The 18,543-nt window shown below is 39.6% G+C and overlaps 1 protein-coding gene and 2 non-coding genes across 3 annotated transcripts; all 3 read right to left on the reverse strand.

The window, feature by feature from the left end:
- Positions 1–5: 5 nt before the first annotated feature.
- On the reverse strand, positions 6–14,084 carry LOC112572898. Its single transcript, XM_025252880.1, is given in 9 exon segments — positions 6–2,543; positions 2,985–3,171; positions 3,356–3,523; positions 3,833–5,618; positions 5,938–6,099; positions 11,211–11,402; positions 12,055–12,238; positions 12,944–13,004; positions 13,464–14,084. Coding segments are annotated over 7 exon segments (3,762 nt in total). The 5' UTR covers positions 12,169–12,238; positions 12,944–13,004; positions 13,464–14,084; the 3' UTR covers positions 6–1,390.
- Positions 13,358–13,429, reverse strand: Trnad-guc. Its single transcript has one exon. It is a non-coding gene; the product is annotated as a tRNA-Asp (tRNA).
- A 3,039-nt stretch (positions 14,085–17,123) lies between the features above and the next one.
- Positions 17,124–17,195, reverse strand: Trnad-guc. Its single transcript has one exon. It is a non-coding gene; the product is annotated as a tRNA-Asp (tRNA).
- Positions 17,196–18,543: the final 1,348 nt, after the last annotated feature.

Genomic DNA, 18,543 nt, shown 5'->3' on the forward strand with positions numbered 1-18,543 from the left:
AGCGAAAGTCTGGGGTGGCATAGTAAATTTTTTTTTACATTGAATTTATAGTCGGGACCGAGCAAAAGTGGCATAATACCGAGAGTGGCATAGTAGCGGGGTGGCATAGTAGGGAGATTTGACTGTATGTGCAATTCAAGGAAGATTTCATTTTTGGTGTGAGTTTGGAGTTACAGGTCGCAGTGTGGAAGACCTACGGACTTTGTATTTAGTTAATGTTGATTGATTTAAAGTTTTGATTCCCACGACAAATCTTCGTGATATGTGATTGGAAGAACACTCAAGGGGACGCGTGCGTGTAGTGAGTGAAAGTGAGAGATCAAAAATAAAGTTCCTGACATGGTTATATCTTGAGCAAGCTGGGGGACCTGCCAGACGTCGAGTTTTGATGCTTCTGCATGACACAATAGATACGCTGAAATAGATCTTGGGTGTCTTAGTGGAGGCATATGGCGAGCGGAAAGATGTCGTCGATATCACTGCCAGTTTCTACAATTGCCGACAGCGGCCTGATGAGGCGGTCGACGAGTACGCTGTGACGCTCCAGAATTTGCAGGCGAAAGCAAACAGCCTGCAGGGGGACGTGTCAAATACCCACCTGGTGGCCCAGTTTGTTAAGGGGCTTAAAAATAGCCATGTACAACACAGTTGGGGCACCGTGTGTTAGATAGAGGACAGGAACTCTGCATTCTTTAAGCTATAATTTTAGCACTCATTTGAGACTAAAGTATAGATTCTTTCTATGACTACCTTCTAAGTTGTCAGCATACACTATCAACACAGAGAACAATTAAAAAAAAAAAAAGTAAAGGGAACATCTAACCTCCTCCACAAAACAACTCCTTGCTACAGAATGCTTACCTTGATTTCAAGGCATTCTCAGGACTAGCATGTAAAAACAAACGGAATAGTTAAAGCCAAAGATAAGTGAGAACTGTGCCCAATTCCAAGTGGTGATAAATCCACTTCAACCTATAAGGTCACTGGACTCAGTGGTGCGTTTCAAGTTTGTTGATTGTCATTTTGAGTAAAAGAAAACTGTCATTGCCATGGATCAAGTAAACCAGATCTGAGCTAGTTATATGACCCAATGAATCCTATAGGTATATTTCCCACATCAGAAATAGGACCAATCTAAAAAGATCAGATATAGCCACTAACAGCCAACAGGTTTGTTTTTTTTAATACCACCTGGTTATTACTGTTAAAGTTTTGTTAAAGGCCATGTGAATGCAGAAAAAAATCTGGTACAATTACAGAACTGAGCCATAATCGGAAAGCACAAAGAACAAAAAAAAGGCTAGTTCTTTTTGTAATAAAACCATACCCAACTCTAATGAAAGACCAACGACTTCCAACAACTGGAGGTTACATGTATCTTGCTGTACCTTTAGAGCAATGCCATGAAAGCATTCAGTCCACCAAAGTCAGGGTTCTGCTGAGAGCTGTGAGTTAGAGGAGGCTGTTGCTGCTGTTGATGAGATTGCTGCTGGTGATGCTCTTGCTGCTGCTGTAAGGTTAACTGTGCTGGTGTGACAGGCAAGCCAGAGGACTGAAAAACTTGTTGGAGACCAGCAGCATTTACTCCAGATTGAGTTGACAGCAGAGACAGTGTCAACCCATGAGACAGGGATGCCAGACTGTCAGCTGCAGAGGCTGTTGCATGCTGCGGCATGGTCGAAAGCAAAATGTGTGGTGCTACAGGCATGTCTGTCGAGATGGAGTGAGCAAGAACTATCGCGTTAGTGTTTGATACCACAGAGGATGGCAAAGAGACTTGTTCGCTGCCTGACGCAGCACCAACAGACATCGCCAGCTGCTGCAAAAGTGAGGCAGATGTGTGTGCAGCCTGCTGTGGCTGCTGCAAGAGGGAAGCAGGTGCATGGTGTTGTATGTGCAACGAAACATGCCGGGGAGGGTGGCTTAGGCTTTGGTGGTTGTTAGAGTGCATGTGATGAAACTGCTTTGGATGCAAGCTGTCATACGAGAGTTGGGTGGAGGTGATGGCCACAGATTTGCCACTTGATCCAGTTAAGGATCTGACTCCATCCTCTATGCCCTGAGAACTGGAGCCCGTGGCAGCTCCAACAGTCTGACCTGAGCTACCAGACACTGTGTACTCAATGCGACCAACCACCCTCTCATGCAAACCATACCCGTTCGTCTGAGTCCTGTTTTCACAGTTGGTAGCTAGAGAGTGATGCGGAACAAGCTCTTGGCCTGATGCACGATCATATACCTGACCGGTGCTCTCTGTAATCTCAGAAGCAAGTTGCACTTCCTCTGCTGCTGACACTAAAGTTGCTATTGATGCCTCTACATTCTGCCCCCAGTGGTTCTCCTTTGGTAAAGCAGAGGAAACCATCTTGATGTTGGATGATGAGGTGGCTGTGGTAGAGGAAGTTGTGGGAATAGAAGAGGAGATACCTTTTTTCTTACGAGGTGTGAACTTGCGTTTAACAGCTGGATTGTCACCATGATGTCTCTCTACATGCTCACGCAGCTTGTCCATCCTTGTGGAACTGTAGTCACACTTCTCACATCTGGTGATAAAAACACAGCGAAATACTGAGATGTACAAAAACAAAATGTCTCCCATAGCAATAAAATTTAATTTTACCTTACATCACACACATACACACAGCTTTCCAAATAACAGAAACAGCAGAAAAATTTAACAAGAGAGTGTAGTGCAGGAGAGGGTCGGAAATAAAGTGTAGCCAGCAACCTATATCACGGTAGGCAGCCAGCCCTGCAAGCAGATGTCACATGCAGAGAAAGAAAAGTGTGCCGAGATGAGCTGAACCCCAGACAGACAACTCTCACTCAAACTGTTGCACCACTGGACCACCCTATCACAGAAGGGAGGGAGAAAGTAAACTGAGTCTGCTGATTGACTAAGAAATTCTCTTGGGAACAAACATCATCCTCTCCCTTCTACTAGAATGGAATCTCTTATATAAGCACAAGCTTGTACTGTTTACCTGAAGGGTCTATCCTCTTGGTGTATGCGTCTGTGACGTACCAAATGACTCTTCTCCACAAAAGACTTTTGACATATCTCACAGGCAAAGTGTCGGACATTCAGGTGGGATCTCATATGTGCCTTTAGTTGACTGCGTTTTGGAGAGTAGTACTTACACATAGGGAAGTTACAGTGAAACACCTCTCCTGCCACAAGAAGTAAAATGGTCAAGCCAAACACAGCCAGAAATGCATGCAAACACAATCACTTTCTACCTAAAGTTTTTTTAAAAAATGACTGTACATGAAAGAAAATGGCCAATCTTTCTCAATTCATGCCAAAGTTGAATTGCTACATGAAGAAATGATAAATGTAAGTTTAGTTTCCTACCAGTGTGTATCCGTTTGTGGGCAATGAGGTGAGATTGATATTTAGTTGAGAAGCCACAGGTATCACACAGGTATGGTCGATCATCACTGTGAATGACCATATGTTGCTCCATTGTGTTCTTCATTCGAAAACGACGTTTACATACTGGGCACTCAAATTTCTTGTCATCTGTCAAGATTAAACAGAAAAGTTAAATTACATACACTGATGTATACTCAAGCCACCACATCCTTGCAAGCATTTCTAAATACCATGATTGAAAAAAAAAAAAAATAAATGAAGTTTTGTCATTATAAAACATTTATAAATACAAATAAACTAGGGAAGACAAACTGAAACAAACTGGCCTTTTTGACCAACCTTTTAAAAATTCTATAAAAATACAATGAAGTTGGAAATTTAACTAAATAATCTTTCATGGTCTCTAGCGGTGCCTTAAGTTTCAAAGCAGCAAAGACTATCACCTGAAACCCATACCTGAATGGCATTTCAGATGTGCATAGAGATTGTTGCTGTTGCGGAAAAGAGCTCCACAATGAGTACACTTATAAGGCCGCTCATCTGTATGTTTGCGCCGGTGCATCAGGAAGGGCTGAATCTTACTGGCAGCATATCCGCATCCTTCATGGTCACAAACATGAGGTGGTCCAGGAAAATGTTGGCGCATGTGGCTGTAAAAGGCCATGCGCCAGAAGCACTCAAAACTGCACACTGTGCATGAAAACACAGTTCCTTGCTTGACATGAGGAGGTTTCTGAGGACCAGCTGAGACTGCACTGAATGAAGCCGAATTACCATGCTCTTCACATTTGTTTGAACTGTCAGGAAAATGTGGGGATGTCCTTTTCTGCTCCTGTGGCACGCTTTCTTCTGCTGGAAGCAAATATGCAGGCAGCTGTTTGTGTGAAGAGGCAGACTGCTCTAACTGCACAGGTTCTGTTAAAGAGATTTGCTCTTGATTTGTAAGGGATCCATTTTAAGTCCTTTTGGTAGCAGGAATTATATTCTGTGCACCTACAGGTTCCTTGTTCACAAGATTTTCACCTGAATCTGCCTCTTCATCATGAGAAAGAAATTCATTCTCTGCCATCTTCCTTGGAGACTTTTCTGCTGAACTATCATCAGCAGATGATGTATTCAACTGTTCTTTGTCACTTGCTTTTGCCTTATCAGATGCCACTTTCCTGGGCACATTTTTCCCACCACCTGCCCTTCTTTTAAGAGGGGTAAGCTTTTCTGGCACAGTCAACCTGGATGGAGCTCTTCTCTTCTTCTGTTTGCCAGTTACACCATTATCTGGATTAAGTCCAGCTACTTTACTGTCTGTCCGATTTTTCCCTCGTTCATATGTTTCCTTTCTTTCCTTTCTTGTGGTTTTCATCTTTTTCTCTGGTGGGATGCTATTAGCCTCGGTGCTTATCTTCTGGTAAGGTGTTTTTGTGGACAGGGAAGCTAGATGAGCCGAATCTGAGTGAATCTTTGCAGCTGCAACAGCTCTGCGAGGCCGACCTCTCCTTGCCATGCTGGCCATGGCTGACTCCTTTTTACAAACATCGGGCAATTTAATAAAATCCTTTGGCAGCTGAGATTCTTCGAGTGTGCATCCAAGACTGGCCAAATTGTATGTTTCCAAATCTTTGTTGTCCTTTTCACAACGCTCTTCTGAAATTACACAGTCAACAACTTCCTGGCCCCCATGTTCTTCATTATTTGCATTGTCGTTTTCATTGACCCCCGAGATAAACAACAGGTCAGGCTCTCTTGTCTTGCTGCTTTTCTTAACCTGGTAGCCAGGGTGGGGGGAGGCAGATGGAAGAATGGTGGCCAAATGAAAGGATACAGGAAAGTACTCCTCAGGTTCCACAGGTAGCATGTAACTATTGTGTATAATATGGTCCAACAGAAAGCCATACTTTTCTCTCAGCCCTGGGAACAGGTCAGTGTATGGACCCAAGGGAATGGTTGAGCTGAACAAAGTCTGAAGCAGAAGATATAAGCTTGACTCATTTGTTGTGAAGAAGTTTTCTGTTTGGGAGATTTCCAGAAGGAAGTCATTGGCCACTGTCGACCAATCAATGTAACGCAGAAGCAGGACTAGGTACTGTTGTCGCTCTTTGACATCATATCCCAGCCAACTGATAATAAGGAACAGCTTCACTTCTGGCTTCATCACACATACCCAGCCACTCGACAGGAAACTGTTGAAGCGAGGTGGACTTAAACTGAGAAAGTCTGTCTGCTTAACAGCTTCTGGTAGATTCATCTGAAAGAGAAACTATGAAATAAAACCTTGGCAAGAAATCTCTAATCTGCTTTTAAAGTAAATTTATTTTTGCAGAAAAAATAAAAGTTATTTAGAATGATAAGTTCAAACACTTAAAAATGTAACTAAACTAACCATATTTCAAGTTGTTCAGAAAGACATGTAATTAATCAAAGAACAAATGTTTGCTTACTTTGTTAAGAGATGCAGTGACTGCGGACATGCATTAACTTGAGTGGTAACCATGATGAGAAGTGCAAGATGACCATGATCACTTGAAAGTTTACAACACCAAAACAGACACAGCCATTCAGTGCACCTGCATAAAGTTGAGGGCATACTCCTCCAGGTTAGGCAAGCGGAACTTGCGAGCGACATGGAACGTAGAGATTATGTTTCCAATGTGAAGCTGGCGTTTCAGAGCCTCTTCACAAGTGTGGCGCAAAATGTTAACCTGAAGACTGGTGGCCAGGTGCAGAACCTGAATGTGGCAAATTAAACAAAATTACCTCAACACACATCACACTCAACCACATTTGCACTAGGTACCCTTTATTTTCCCCAAAAACTTTTAATTCCTTTAGTCAAATAAATTTAGTCAATAAAGCCACATTTTGCGCTGGGTACCATTTATTTTCCCCGAATACTTTTAATTCATTTAGTCAACGAAGCCATGTTCTGCTTAACTTATTCTTTACTGCGATTCAAAAATTATATACTCTTGATGACCCTTTAAACATCAATTTGTAAACAAGTGATCCAGCGGGAAGGCAGTGTTGGTACCTAATAATCATGATGGTCACCAGAGGTGACTCATGAATCAGCTCTGTAAACCATTTTTTATTCTGAGAAGCAAAGGTGACTGAAAGCTAGCAATCAATGAATGCTTAGTAGAATTATATCAGCATATGCTTGGCTACAGATTTCTCATCAAGGACTTAAATTCAGCTGTCACTTTTGCGGTAAGTTAAATATTTTCCTTCATTAAAAACATATTCACAACATCTTGTACAGTCAAAGTGAAGACAAACAATTTTACTGATTTGACAACTGATGCATTTATATATATGTTCACAACTTTAGCATACTGTTTCTGGCATTTTCCAACTACAGAATACAGGGTTCCCAGGGATCAGGGATGGTGCCAAAAAAGGACCTTAAAAGGACCTTAAAAGGACCTTTCATGCATTCGAAAGGACCTAAGTGACAGTCATCAATGCTTAAGTTTTTCTCTTGTGTGGTCGGAAAGATGTATTATTTATGAATCTGTGGTCTTCTCTATGTTCTCAAATACATGTATTTCTAGTAATAAATAATCAAAGAGTTAATTTTGATGCCTGTCTGCCATATTTAGATTAGATAACTTAAAAAGTGTCCTTAGCGCGCTGATAACATACACCGTTAATGTTCCAAGTTTTCTAGAAATCTAAGTAATAATAATTGCAAAACCTGAAAGCCATTCTTTGGTGTAATACAAAAGTCAGTTCACGTGTCTCTCTCTCGCACACACACTCTAATGGGAAGAGAGAGATAGAAATAGAGCTATGCACAGTAGTACTAGAAGATCAAAGTTCAAGAAAGAGTAAGTTTCTAAAGAACTTTTGAAAAAAAGAGCGTTTTTTTGCGAATACGGAAGGGCAACTAGTGTTGTACAGATGTGTAGACCAAACATTTTCTTGTGACTACAAGGAATGCCAAGGATTGGAGGATCAGATGAGGAATGAAAAAGAGTGTGATCCTAATGCTAAACCAAAGATGGAATGAGTCGAAACTGTCAAGCATTACAGCCCATTTATTTTTAACCTTGAGATATTATTTAAGCATTCTTATTACACATACATGTAACACATGCAAACATATACATAAACAGCATGATATACTAATACACATAAGATTAAGATACAAAATGACAAAGCAATCCATCTACTATAAGCAAAAGTTTCATTGATGAAATTCAATTCTTTGTCACCCCTACAGCTTTACCAATACTAAACAATACAATTTCTTTACACAACCTAATTTCCTCTAAATAGTTCTGGTTTTTTAACATGTTCCATAGCATACATGTACAGAATTGTGCAGGCTTATTTAAACTGAAATAAACATTAATTCTGAATGTCACAATTCAACACCTTTTAATTTCTTCCTGTAATCTATCAATGTCTGACTGAATCTTTGTTATCTCCTTCTTCTTGTCTTTGGCTAACAAACGCATGTTGTTAGATCTTTCAATAAGTGAAAAACTTTTTTGCTCTTCAGCCTGGAAACTATGTCTGTCAGCCAGTTCCAGCAGGTGTCGTTCTTCGGCACTGGTGGTCTTTAGCCTTTTTGTGAGTATTACCAGCTCATCTCCTAATCTCTTTCTGTGGACCTGCTTTTCTTCTGTTTCCTTCTGCTGCTTCTGCTCAGAGAGGTAACGTTCATACCTGCCATAGGCACTAGAAGCGGATATCATCAGTGGTTTGGAGATCTCAACATTTTCCACCCCTCCACACTGTGAATATGATCAAGAATTACTCTGCGTGCTTTTAGTGCAGTCTGACTAAGATTGTCAGCTACTGTTTCTTTGTTGAATGAAAATCCTCTTTCCACTGTAGCTTGACCATGAGAGAGTAGGAGTAACTGTCTGACAACAGACCACAACACCTGAAACTCTGCTTTTCCAGCAAGGGCATCATAAAACCAACTATCCAGTCTTTGTGTCATAGGGTCAAAAGCCTTACTACCACACTCACCTGCAGAACTGTCAAGAAAATTACGGAACTCTGACAATACCTTGTCACAAGTCACATCATCAAACCTTTTCACACCTTGGCAATACAACAAAACCTTTTTCATTTTTTGTATTGATTTGTCTTTTTCCCCATGGTCTTTGGGTTTAAGAAAGTTATGTTTCTCACTAGGGTGTACTTCAGTGGAGATTTATCCTGCAATTTTAGAACAACTGCTTTCAAAAAATCTCTGCATTCAGCTCTGAAGGCCATGAGAGTTCCATCGTTTACTGATGACTGTTTCTTAGCTACAGCCAGTAGTCTATCAACCCTGAAGCCAAGTTCGATCATGCTCAGATTGACATGGTTAGAACTGTTGCATATATCAACCTGCACAAGTTGGAGGGCAGTTTCACATTTATTAAGTACATTTGACTTGATAAATTTGTGCATCAGATTTTTCATAATGTCATGTAAGTCTAAACAAAGGAAAGGAAGAAGAGGCTGATCAGCTTGGTATTTTCTCAAAAAAGGTTCAAGTATACTGGCAATTAAACTAAAGAAAGCCAGACGACATGAAAGCAAAGGGGTAGATAAGACTCCAGCTTTTACAATATCAAAAGATTTGTTCTTTGGCAATGTTATTTTTTCTCCATTGCAGCTTTGACAAATTTTTCCAAGTATGGAAGCATAACAATTGCTTTTTCAGCAACAGAATTGTTTTCAAGCCATCGGTGAGCACAGAACTTGGCTGGAAAAGATGTGGAACCAGTTACTTTTATATAATCTTCTCTTCTGGCTGGGCTGTCTCTGAACAAGATATAAGCAGATGTAAGAAATGACTCAAGCTCCCATTGAGAAGCCTCGCACCCACGCCTAAATGCATTGTGCATAACATGGAGTCCACAGCTGCCCACATTTAACAAACCAACATTGTGATTGGTAATCATGTCGTTATTAATTTTCTCAAGAAGGTTTAGGTTTACAGAAGGTCCATCCATAGAAATTTGAAGTAAATTAGCTTGCTTGAAGTTTGATTCGCTAATTACCTTACTGAACTTTTGTTGAAGGTCTATGGCCGCGGAATGACCCAAAAATTCCGAGGTCAGGTAATGAGTCCTTACAGCATTGTCACTCCAGTAACGAACATGGAAATCCAGCTGTTTAGTTTGAGTCTTATGGTTAGAAGATTCATCAAACAAAAGAACATACTCAGGCGACGAATTTACACAGTCCAGAAGCAATTTCGAAAAGTGAGGAGCAAGCCCAAATGAAGTTAGATAACTGGCTTTTGTTTTGACCGCACTTAAATTCTGCAGCTACTTGGCTGTCTGGGAACATAAGTCGAAACAGTTCAGCAGACTTTTCAGCAGATCTGAAACTGTAGTGTGATTCCACAATCTTGAGAGTCCACAGGATCTTTGCCTTCAATCGTTCATTGCTCATCACGAAACCTATTCAAAGAAAACATTTAAGTTACCATTATGTCTGTAAACATTATGTTCTGTCTGAATAAAAGACAGGTTTCAAAAAGCAATAATTAATGACATGATAATATAAATAATACTAAACTAAGTTAAAGTATAAAGATGGCAGCATAGTTGAAAATGAAAGTTATTTCAGCTAACTGATTTAGCTTTAATGTTAAATTGTTTGATTTTAAAAATCCAAAAAATAATGTATTTGCTGGTAAAATAGGATAATAAGCATACATTATTAATTATACTTTCTTTTTAATCTTTCCTGATCAGATGCCAAAAATTCAGATCAATTTTCTGCAGCAAAGCTGTAGTAAGATTCGTGATTGTATAAAACTCTATTTGTAGTTCGAATCATGAGAAAATGAAAATCTCAACTTTTTAATTTAAATAATTCTTTGCTATTTACTGATCTTTAAGCTATTGGCTTCACCGTAAATTAGACGATAGGCTTAATAAAGAGTGGAAAAAAACCGCAAAATGTTATGCACGCTTTAATTTAATGTGTTTTTCTAAGTACCCACATCGTTAACTAAATGAATCGCTAAAGATAAATAATTGTAACTTACTGGACACACTTGCAGAGCTGGTCGGTGCCGTCTGATTTTGAGCGGGCTGTGGATGTTCTCGATGACGAAAGTAATCAGTTACACAAAAGCGCGCATCTTTCAGAAATACTTTTATTTGCCTTTGGTGTCTTTCGGTAACCATGTGCTGTTTCAGAACACTTTCGCCCATTGATGAAAGATTCAGAGATATTTTGCAGGCAGCACATCGTGCCAAATGTTTATTGCTCGAGTCTTTTATTAACCAATCTTTATACTTGTCTTCCTTTAGCCACTTCTCCTGAAAAGAGCACTTCCCCGGCATCTTTCAAATTGTTAAGCAGACAAAGAAATGTGGTCGACACGACGAGAGTGAACTCGCGAAAGGCCGAAACGGACGTTCCCGCCGCGAGCGAGACTGGGTAGTCATGTGATTAAAATAGCAATGCAGCGAAAAATCGTCGGTATTTTGCGCCAAAGTCTACTCCGGAAATAAATTTGTTGTAATATTTTATCGATAAAAGGACTTAAAAGGGTCACAGAGAAAATGTAAGGACCTGTGTGAGAATTTGAAAGGACCGCATGGCAAATAAAAGGACTTAAAAGGCCTTTTGGCGAAAATTCAATATAAAAGGACTTAAAAGGACCTTGCAAGGACCTGGGAACCCTGAGAATATCCAAAAGATGCCAGGAAAAGACATTAAAAGAGTGAACAGACACAATATTAAGTACTGAAACTAGTAATAAAGTTTCCAAAACAGACAAGGGCTAATACAGAGAGATTTGCATCCTTTTCATAAAGGACCAAAGTTTAATTTCTTAACAATGTAATCTACAGTTGATCAAACATCATAATACCTGTATCAAGTGTCCTTCTGCATCTGAATTCAGCTGGCCAGAATATAAGAAAGACACAAAACTGCCAAAGGCCTCTATGTTGTCATAATTTAGACGAATTTTCTCTATCATGCATTTTTCCTTGGAGAAAATCCCATACACCAATGGGCTCCAAGCAGCAAGGACTGCTCGATGAGCAAAAAACTGACGACCCTATATAGAAACAGAAATGAAGTATGTCTGTGACCTGTTGAGAATAACCAGCCAAATAGAGCAGTGGTTCTCCAACTGTGGTCCAGAATTTATCAACATCTTTCTCACAGATATGTCCAGCTACTTTTAATCAGTAAACACTCAAAAAATTTTAAAATGTTATTTCTGAACACTCCATAACAGCTAACATAAATGATCTCACTGCACTTTCATCCAAAATAAATCCTTTCAGAGGATACACACCATGCAATAAATTCATTCTCTCCTTCCACCAAACTGTAGCACTTTCTATCACCTCAATCTTTTGAAATCAGCACAGCTTGTATTTTTTCCACTCAAAAAAAAAAGCTCACTTAACAAATATTACCATGGGACGGAAAATTGGAATACAAACGTGACATTCATTTCTATAGTCCCTCCCAACATTGCTACAACCAGGCAGGCTGAATACACCCTCTGCTGCTGGCCCCTGACATAAATTTGTTCCTCAAGGTTGTAGCTCTCTGCATACACCAGACTTTGCATGTCTACATGCAATTCCTAGTACTCTTTACAACAGATTAAAAATGAATCATTTCCACACTGTGACTACACTTCAACATCTCCATCCATTCTACATGCAGTCTATTATTTAAACTTTAGACATACATACCCTCAGTTCAAAAATGAGATCACAAAAATGGCTGGATCCGAATACATCATTGAGTTTGTCCATGAACTGAAGGCACACCTGAGCTCGGTTGGCCATCATTTCTGCAGCTGCCATTGTCTGCTGAACACTTGAACAGTGTCTTCCGCCTTCAATTAAACTTCATCTGTTGTGTCTCTTTATGCTCCTTAATTTCATTAGAAAAACAAGGCATCACAGGCAAGAATCAGTACTAATTTCTCTGGATACTATTGTGGTCTTCCTTTGCTACATCTCTTTCTGGCCAAGCATAGGGATATTACCACCAAACTTATCAAATAAAGCAAACAACCAGCAACCTGAATAAAAGATTCACGAACTGGTATTCTGCTTAACAAAATTAGAATTAAGAGAGAATGTCAATTTGTTATTTTAACTCATCTGAGTCTCTAATGTTACAAAAAAAAAAAAACCCCTGTGACTTAAAGAGAGAGGACAATAGGCCGCTAGGCCTAGGCAATGACAGCCACTTCTTACTACTACTCTATCCACGGTCCGGAGTTGGCGACACTAAGTTCAGATAATAAATATGCACAACATGAAAGCAGTTTACCGTCGTAGAAAACCATAACAAAGAACCTCCATACATATGGTTGATGGTGTAGTTAAATAAAAATAAAAATGGAGCCATATATTCACGTTTTAATTACGAATGGACCACTGTAAAACCGAAAAAAAAATTCCTTACTAGTCAAACTGTACGCGAAATTGTGCACTCAAAGTTATACAAAACTAACGAAAAAAAACAAGATTGTCACAGTAAATTCAATGCTGTACACCTTGTACTTAATTCCCCCTCAAAAATATAAAACACGTTTGTTTGTGGAAATTCGATTCAAACTGGCAAACAGACCTTGTCAACTTCCCTTGTGTCACTACCGGAAATAGCAAGATATCACGTGATCACCAAAGCTCTGTAAAAAGCGGATCAGTAAAATGAGAGAAGTCACCGTTATTATCCAGTTTTGCAAATTTGGCGAATAGTTAATTAAGAGTTGCTATATATATATAACGTTATTAACTATGAAATCACCTCAAGGCTGGAGCGATTTCCTAAAAACAAACCCCGCTACTGCTTTTGTGATTTTTGACTAATTCTTATTTTTGTATAAGCACAAACACAACCTGTCAATGTCAGGTGCACAATAAGTCTGAGGAAATAATATCAGAAAAAAAATGTGTATTTTTGCTTTCCACATACAAAAACTCCGGACATCTCATTGAATAGCGGATGTTCATATAGTTTAAAAAAAAAAAAAAAAATTACCTCCCCGGCGGGGAATTGAACCCCGGTCTCCCGCGTGACAGGCGGGGATACTGACCACTATACTACCGAGGAGCTTGTACAAGCATCATTATGTAAAGAAAGTCACCTGTATTGTTTGTTTATCCTGTGTACACAGCAGATGTTCACGATGTCGATATACGACGATCTGCCTTCACAAACTTGTTTCATGTTAACAAATTGCTGATAGATGGATCCTCGGCAGTCAATACGAAGAAGACTGATTAGCAGTTGGTTGGGTTGGTTTATTTATAGTAGCGATTTTCTACTATATAGGGGAAGAGATCGAAAACGGGATCAGTATATACCGCCCTAAAAATAACAGAGACTGATAGACTGATAAACTAAGATTGACATTTGATTTATTATTATGAAATCCATACTTTGAACTACTTTTATAAATTTAAGACAGCTGGTCAAAGATGGGAACTCCTGTCTATATGAACACCATGCAATTATTAAGATCGCGTATATGAGCATGTCACAGACTTATAGAAGTCTGTCGCTTCTATCTTCTTTCCAAACAGCTATAAACACAGGATGGAGAGAACGTACATCAAATGTACCAACAGGAAAAACAAAACAAAAACATTTTTTAGAAAGTACTGTGAGTGCTTTTCCGTTGGTTTCGTACCTTCCTATGTATGTCAAGCCAGTTAATGGTGATATTTTTCCACTATACACACTCATCTGACATTATTTCTCTGCTATGGGTAATGTTAACATTTTTAATCAAAGTCGTAATCGCCATGTCGACATTCGTTCTAATGTTTGGCCAGCTGGGGGTGTCATGTGACCGTCGCCATGGGAGCGGATGACGCCGACAGCACGGTATAGGCTTCCGTGAACCGAGTGGCCACCTGTTTCTTATTTTGATGGACTTAAAGATCGAAGAATAATTTACTGAACTCAGCACTAACTTATCCCTGCCACTGAGGGATACATATAACTGTCGGTAGCTGCAATGGTGAGTAAAATTGCCTCATAATTGCGTTTAGTACAACAGTATGTACAGGTGTTTATGGTAGAGTCGCTTCCATCACAGTGAAAGCCATTCGATAACATCTGCAGAATATTGTCTTGGCTGTACGAGTAAGACAGGGCTTTCGTGCAGTCCTTATATCAGTTGATGTTTTTAAACAACCAAAAATATCGGTTCAAAATTGTTAGTCGAGCAACTCGTATTGAGAGGAAGTTTCAGTACAACATACTCGTGATCTACATGTAGATGTATACGCGCACGCACACACACACAAGTACGCACTAAATCAGTCAACCAGCCTACCAACCATAAGAGTGTACTTCGTTTCAGGATGGTAGAAAGTGAAGTTTATTCGAGCACTCACCTGCACTCACCTGGAATCAAGACATTTATGACGACAGACGCCAGGCAGGTTTGAACTCTGGCTAGAGACACTACATGAAGTCAGCAGCCCTTCTCCTCAAGAACTGATGGTCAGTTAACAGTCTTAGCACGTGTAGCTCTACTGGTGAACGAACGATTGATGGAGGCAGGAACTGCGCGTATGAGGGAGTGAGGGTTGTGGATTGGCTGACTGGATAGATGGATGAATGGATGGCTGGATCAGTCAGTTTCATCGTTCTCTCTCACTTTCTCGTCAAAGACATCGTGGAGTACCTGAACACTGCTGTCTCATAGATGTCTTGACACGACAAAGATAGAATTCTTTCTTTTTAAATTCTTGTTTCTCTCCCTTTTTAAGGCAGGAAAGAAAAAATCTGGCAAGAAGTCAGGCAAGAAATCGGGTAAGAGTAAGAAATCGGGCAAGCGGTCAGCGAAGTCAGCGAAGTCGGTCAAGAGCGAGCCTGTGGTGGACATCCTAAGTGGCCCAGCAATGGAGAACCTGCACTACATCGCCCACGATGCTCCGGATGCTCTCGTCAAGCGAGGCTTCTCCTGGTCTGCCGGAGGAGGCAAAAAGAAAAAAGGGAAGAAAGGGGGGAAGAAAAAGAAAAAATAAAGACTGTTTATTTATTATTTAAAAGGATTGATGCTGCTGAAAGATTATGTTCAAGGATATGGTCTTCCATGCATTTTTCAAAAAGGTATCGTTTTATACCGAATGCTGTCGGGGAGTTTGTTCCAGAACCTTTCGGCAGTTTTTATATTTGTAAAGGTTAATATTTAGGCCTTCTGTTAAGGGTTTTCAGCGTTTTTGACGAGGAAGTGGGAGGGTGCTAGAGAACTTGTCGATGGAGCGAGAGAGGGCTGGTTGTTGGTTGGTTTCTTGCTTGTGAGAAAAGAGGTGATTTTGCGCATTCCTAAGACGAGATCTGAACCCAGTGCCTCTCAATGTTTGCAATGGTGACAAGCAAATGTTTTAACCACTGATTGTACCGGACGCCCACGCGAAGGGGGGCTCTCTCGTCGACAGCATTCTGTCCACGCATCGGTTGATAATGCAGACGGAGGTACACAGGCATGGACATAAACACGCGTAGACGGGATTGTAGCTGCCCTCAGATATGGTACACGAATGCGGTGTGTATATGTGTTTATGTATGCATGCATATGTTTTGTATTTCTAAAATAAGGGTATTTTTGTACATTTTCTCAATAGCCCATCCCCTCAGTCCCCTATACCACTTTCTTTTTTGCGTTTTCACCAGTCTTTCACTCCGATCTTATTTTGCTTTTTTCAGATCATGCTAGTATAAAAGAAAAAATGTGCATTAGGGACAGCTCTTTGTTTTGAAACAGAAACTTTTTAGTGAATGTAATGGGGCTTTTTTCAATGCAGTTATTACCAACAGTTTAATCATTTTTGACGTGCTTTGTGGCTCTTATGCCAATCATAGGTACCTGGCTAGAAATCTCCAAGATCATCGCCTCAAGATTATTTTTAGCAATCAACCATTAAGCTTACCTTGTGGTGTTACAGTACACAGAGGAAGGAATGGCAATAACATAAATACAATGCCTTTACGTAGTTCTTAAATTTTAATAACTTTTTAGTGTTACAAAGCTGTATTTGTATCTACCCTTTACATCCTTAACTTTAAATATTTGTCAGTCTCCATGACGCCCCTGAATGTTACTGAACTCTCACCTGCACGAGTTCTAACAGACACATTCAATTTATCTTTTAATTATTTTTTTCTTAATTTATATGTAGTACTTTTTGTTTCTATTTACCATTTAGAAGCAGATATTTTTAGTACGTTTGTCAGAGTATTTAATTTTTAGAAATATATCTTAAATGACATATCACGCGTAGTCTGTCCAAAACCAATTTTTGTGTAAAGAATCATATATGTTGTTGCTTTTTTCTTCGCATGTACAAAAATGAAGTATTGAGCAGCTATCAAAATCTTGTTGCAAAATATCTGTCAAATAATATTGTAAATTTTCTGATAATGTTAACAATTGTCATATGTACTGTGACGAACAAAGTCTTCTTTTACATTTGCTGACCTGGTATTGCCTTGTGTCCTGTGAATGTGTGATATGTGCCGACAGTGTTCCTCAAGATGATATTCGAGCCCAGGGGCTAGTTGCACAACGTGTTCCTAAAACTTAAAACTTTTATCAAGGAGGAAGTTTAGTTTCCAAATCGCTCCTGTGCCATTTAGAAACATTGTTCTGACGGGAACTCAAGTCTTATATTTTATTCGGAACAACTTTAGTTTTGAGCATGAGCATGATTAATTTTATTTTGAAGTAGACTGTAACAAGTCGCTCCCCTAAACTGATTGTATCTAATAAACGAACAAAAATAGTTTCCATCTCCCCGGCGGGGAATTGAACCCCGGTCTCCCGCGTGACAGGCGGGGATACTAACCACTATACTACCGAGGACGTGTTATTCCCTCTTCCAATAACAGTTCTAAAAGAAAATAGACCAATCTCAAGTATCTCTTTTACAGGAAAAATACCACGTGTTTCTTGGTTTTTTGAAGTCTTAAGGCTTTTATTCCAGTAGACACTGTGACGGTGATCTCAGTGTTAGTATCCCAGGAAAAGTCCCTTGTCGAAGATGGCTCCTATGTCGACAGTGTCCGCCTCTTCATGGTGGATATATATAAGGGACATAGTGAATTCCGACAGAAACTAAAAACAATCTCTTTGGATTTACTGACATTTAATTCTAAGAAATCATCTTCGCACCAGGCTATATGAATTCATACAAGGCTGAGTCATGGATGTCCACTGACCTTAGAAAATAAGACAGCACAGCGCAGTACGTAGTACTGGAGGTTTTGACTAGCGATTGTCCTTTAATTGTGGTTACCCTAGTAACCACAGTATACTGCGATAGATGTTGGTATATAGGATAAAGAGAGAATCCTTTGTGATAAGCCCGTGCACGTTGTAACGGAGCCAGAAAAAGTGACAGACACTCTCTGTTGCCTGGTAATCAGAGAGTGAATGAACCATATGACACGTTGATGGCCTAGGAAAAAGAAGTCTCACATGTAAATATATATGGTTTAATGGTGATAACAGTGGCAGAGAAATCAGTGTCAAAATCAGTTTGTATGGGCATGTGGTTTGCCTCAAGGTGTTTACATAGCGTGTGAAGGATAAACATCATCAGCAACTCTCTCGGACAGAAAAACTGCAAACTGGGTCAAGATATTCTTCGGTGAAAGTTTCAGCTGTAGATCGACTTCTTTGGAACTGCACAATATATGCGATTTCCACACAAAAGAGATTGAGCAGGATTGAAGAGATTTGCCACATTCATTGGAAAATGCCTTTAATTGATTCTTAAAAAAAAACAAAAAAAAAAACAACAACTACGTAACGTTCTGTCGCAGATACCATCAGGACCTGGAGACTTGTTTATCTTCACTCGGTTAACCATTTCGATCTGACACTTGACATATTTAACTCTTCTGGACAGAACTGAGAGAACTTGGCAGAGAATCACGTTTTTCGAAACGAGCAAGGAATTGAATATCCCCAAAACTACGGAAGTATCACTAGGAGCTTGAGATGTTTTCTATATAGTTTTTGTCCGAATACCTTCACTACTGCTTTTTTTTTTTAAATCTATGACATACAACATGGCTATATTCTTACAAGATAATAACACTGCCAAAGAAAAAAAAAGCAAACCTGACTCCGTGCACAATCATATCACGACTTTTTTAAAAAGCCTAGAATTACATATGAGTCATCATACATAAAAACAACTACTGTG

This window comes from Pomacea canaliculata, linkage group LG9 (assembly GCF_003073045.1).
Source record: "Pomacea canaliculata isolate SZHN2017 linkage group LG9, ASM307304v1, whole genome shotgun sequence".
Classification (NCBI taxonomy): Eukaryota; Metazoa; Mollusca; class Gastropoda; order Architaenioglossa; family Ampullariidae; genus Pomacea; species Pomacea canaliculata.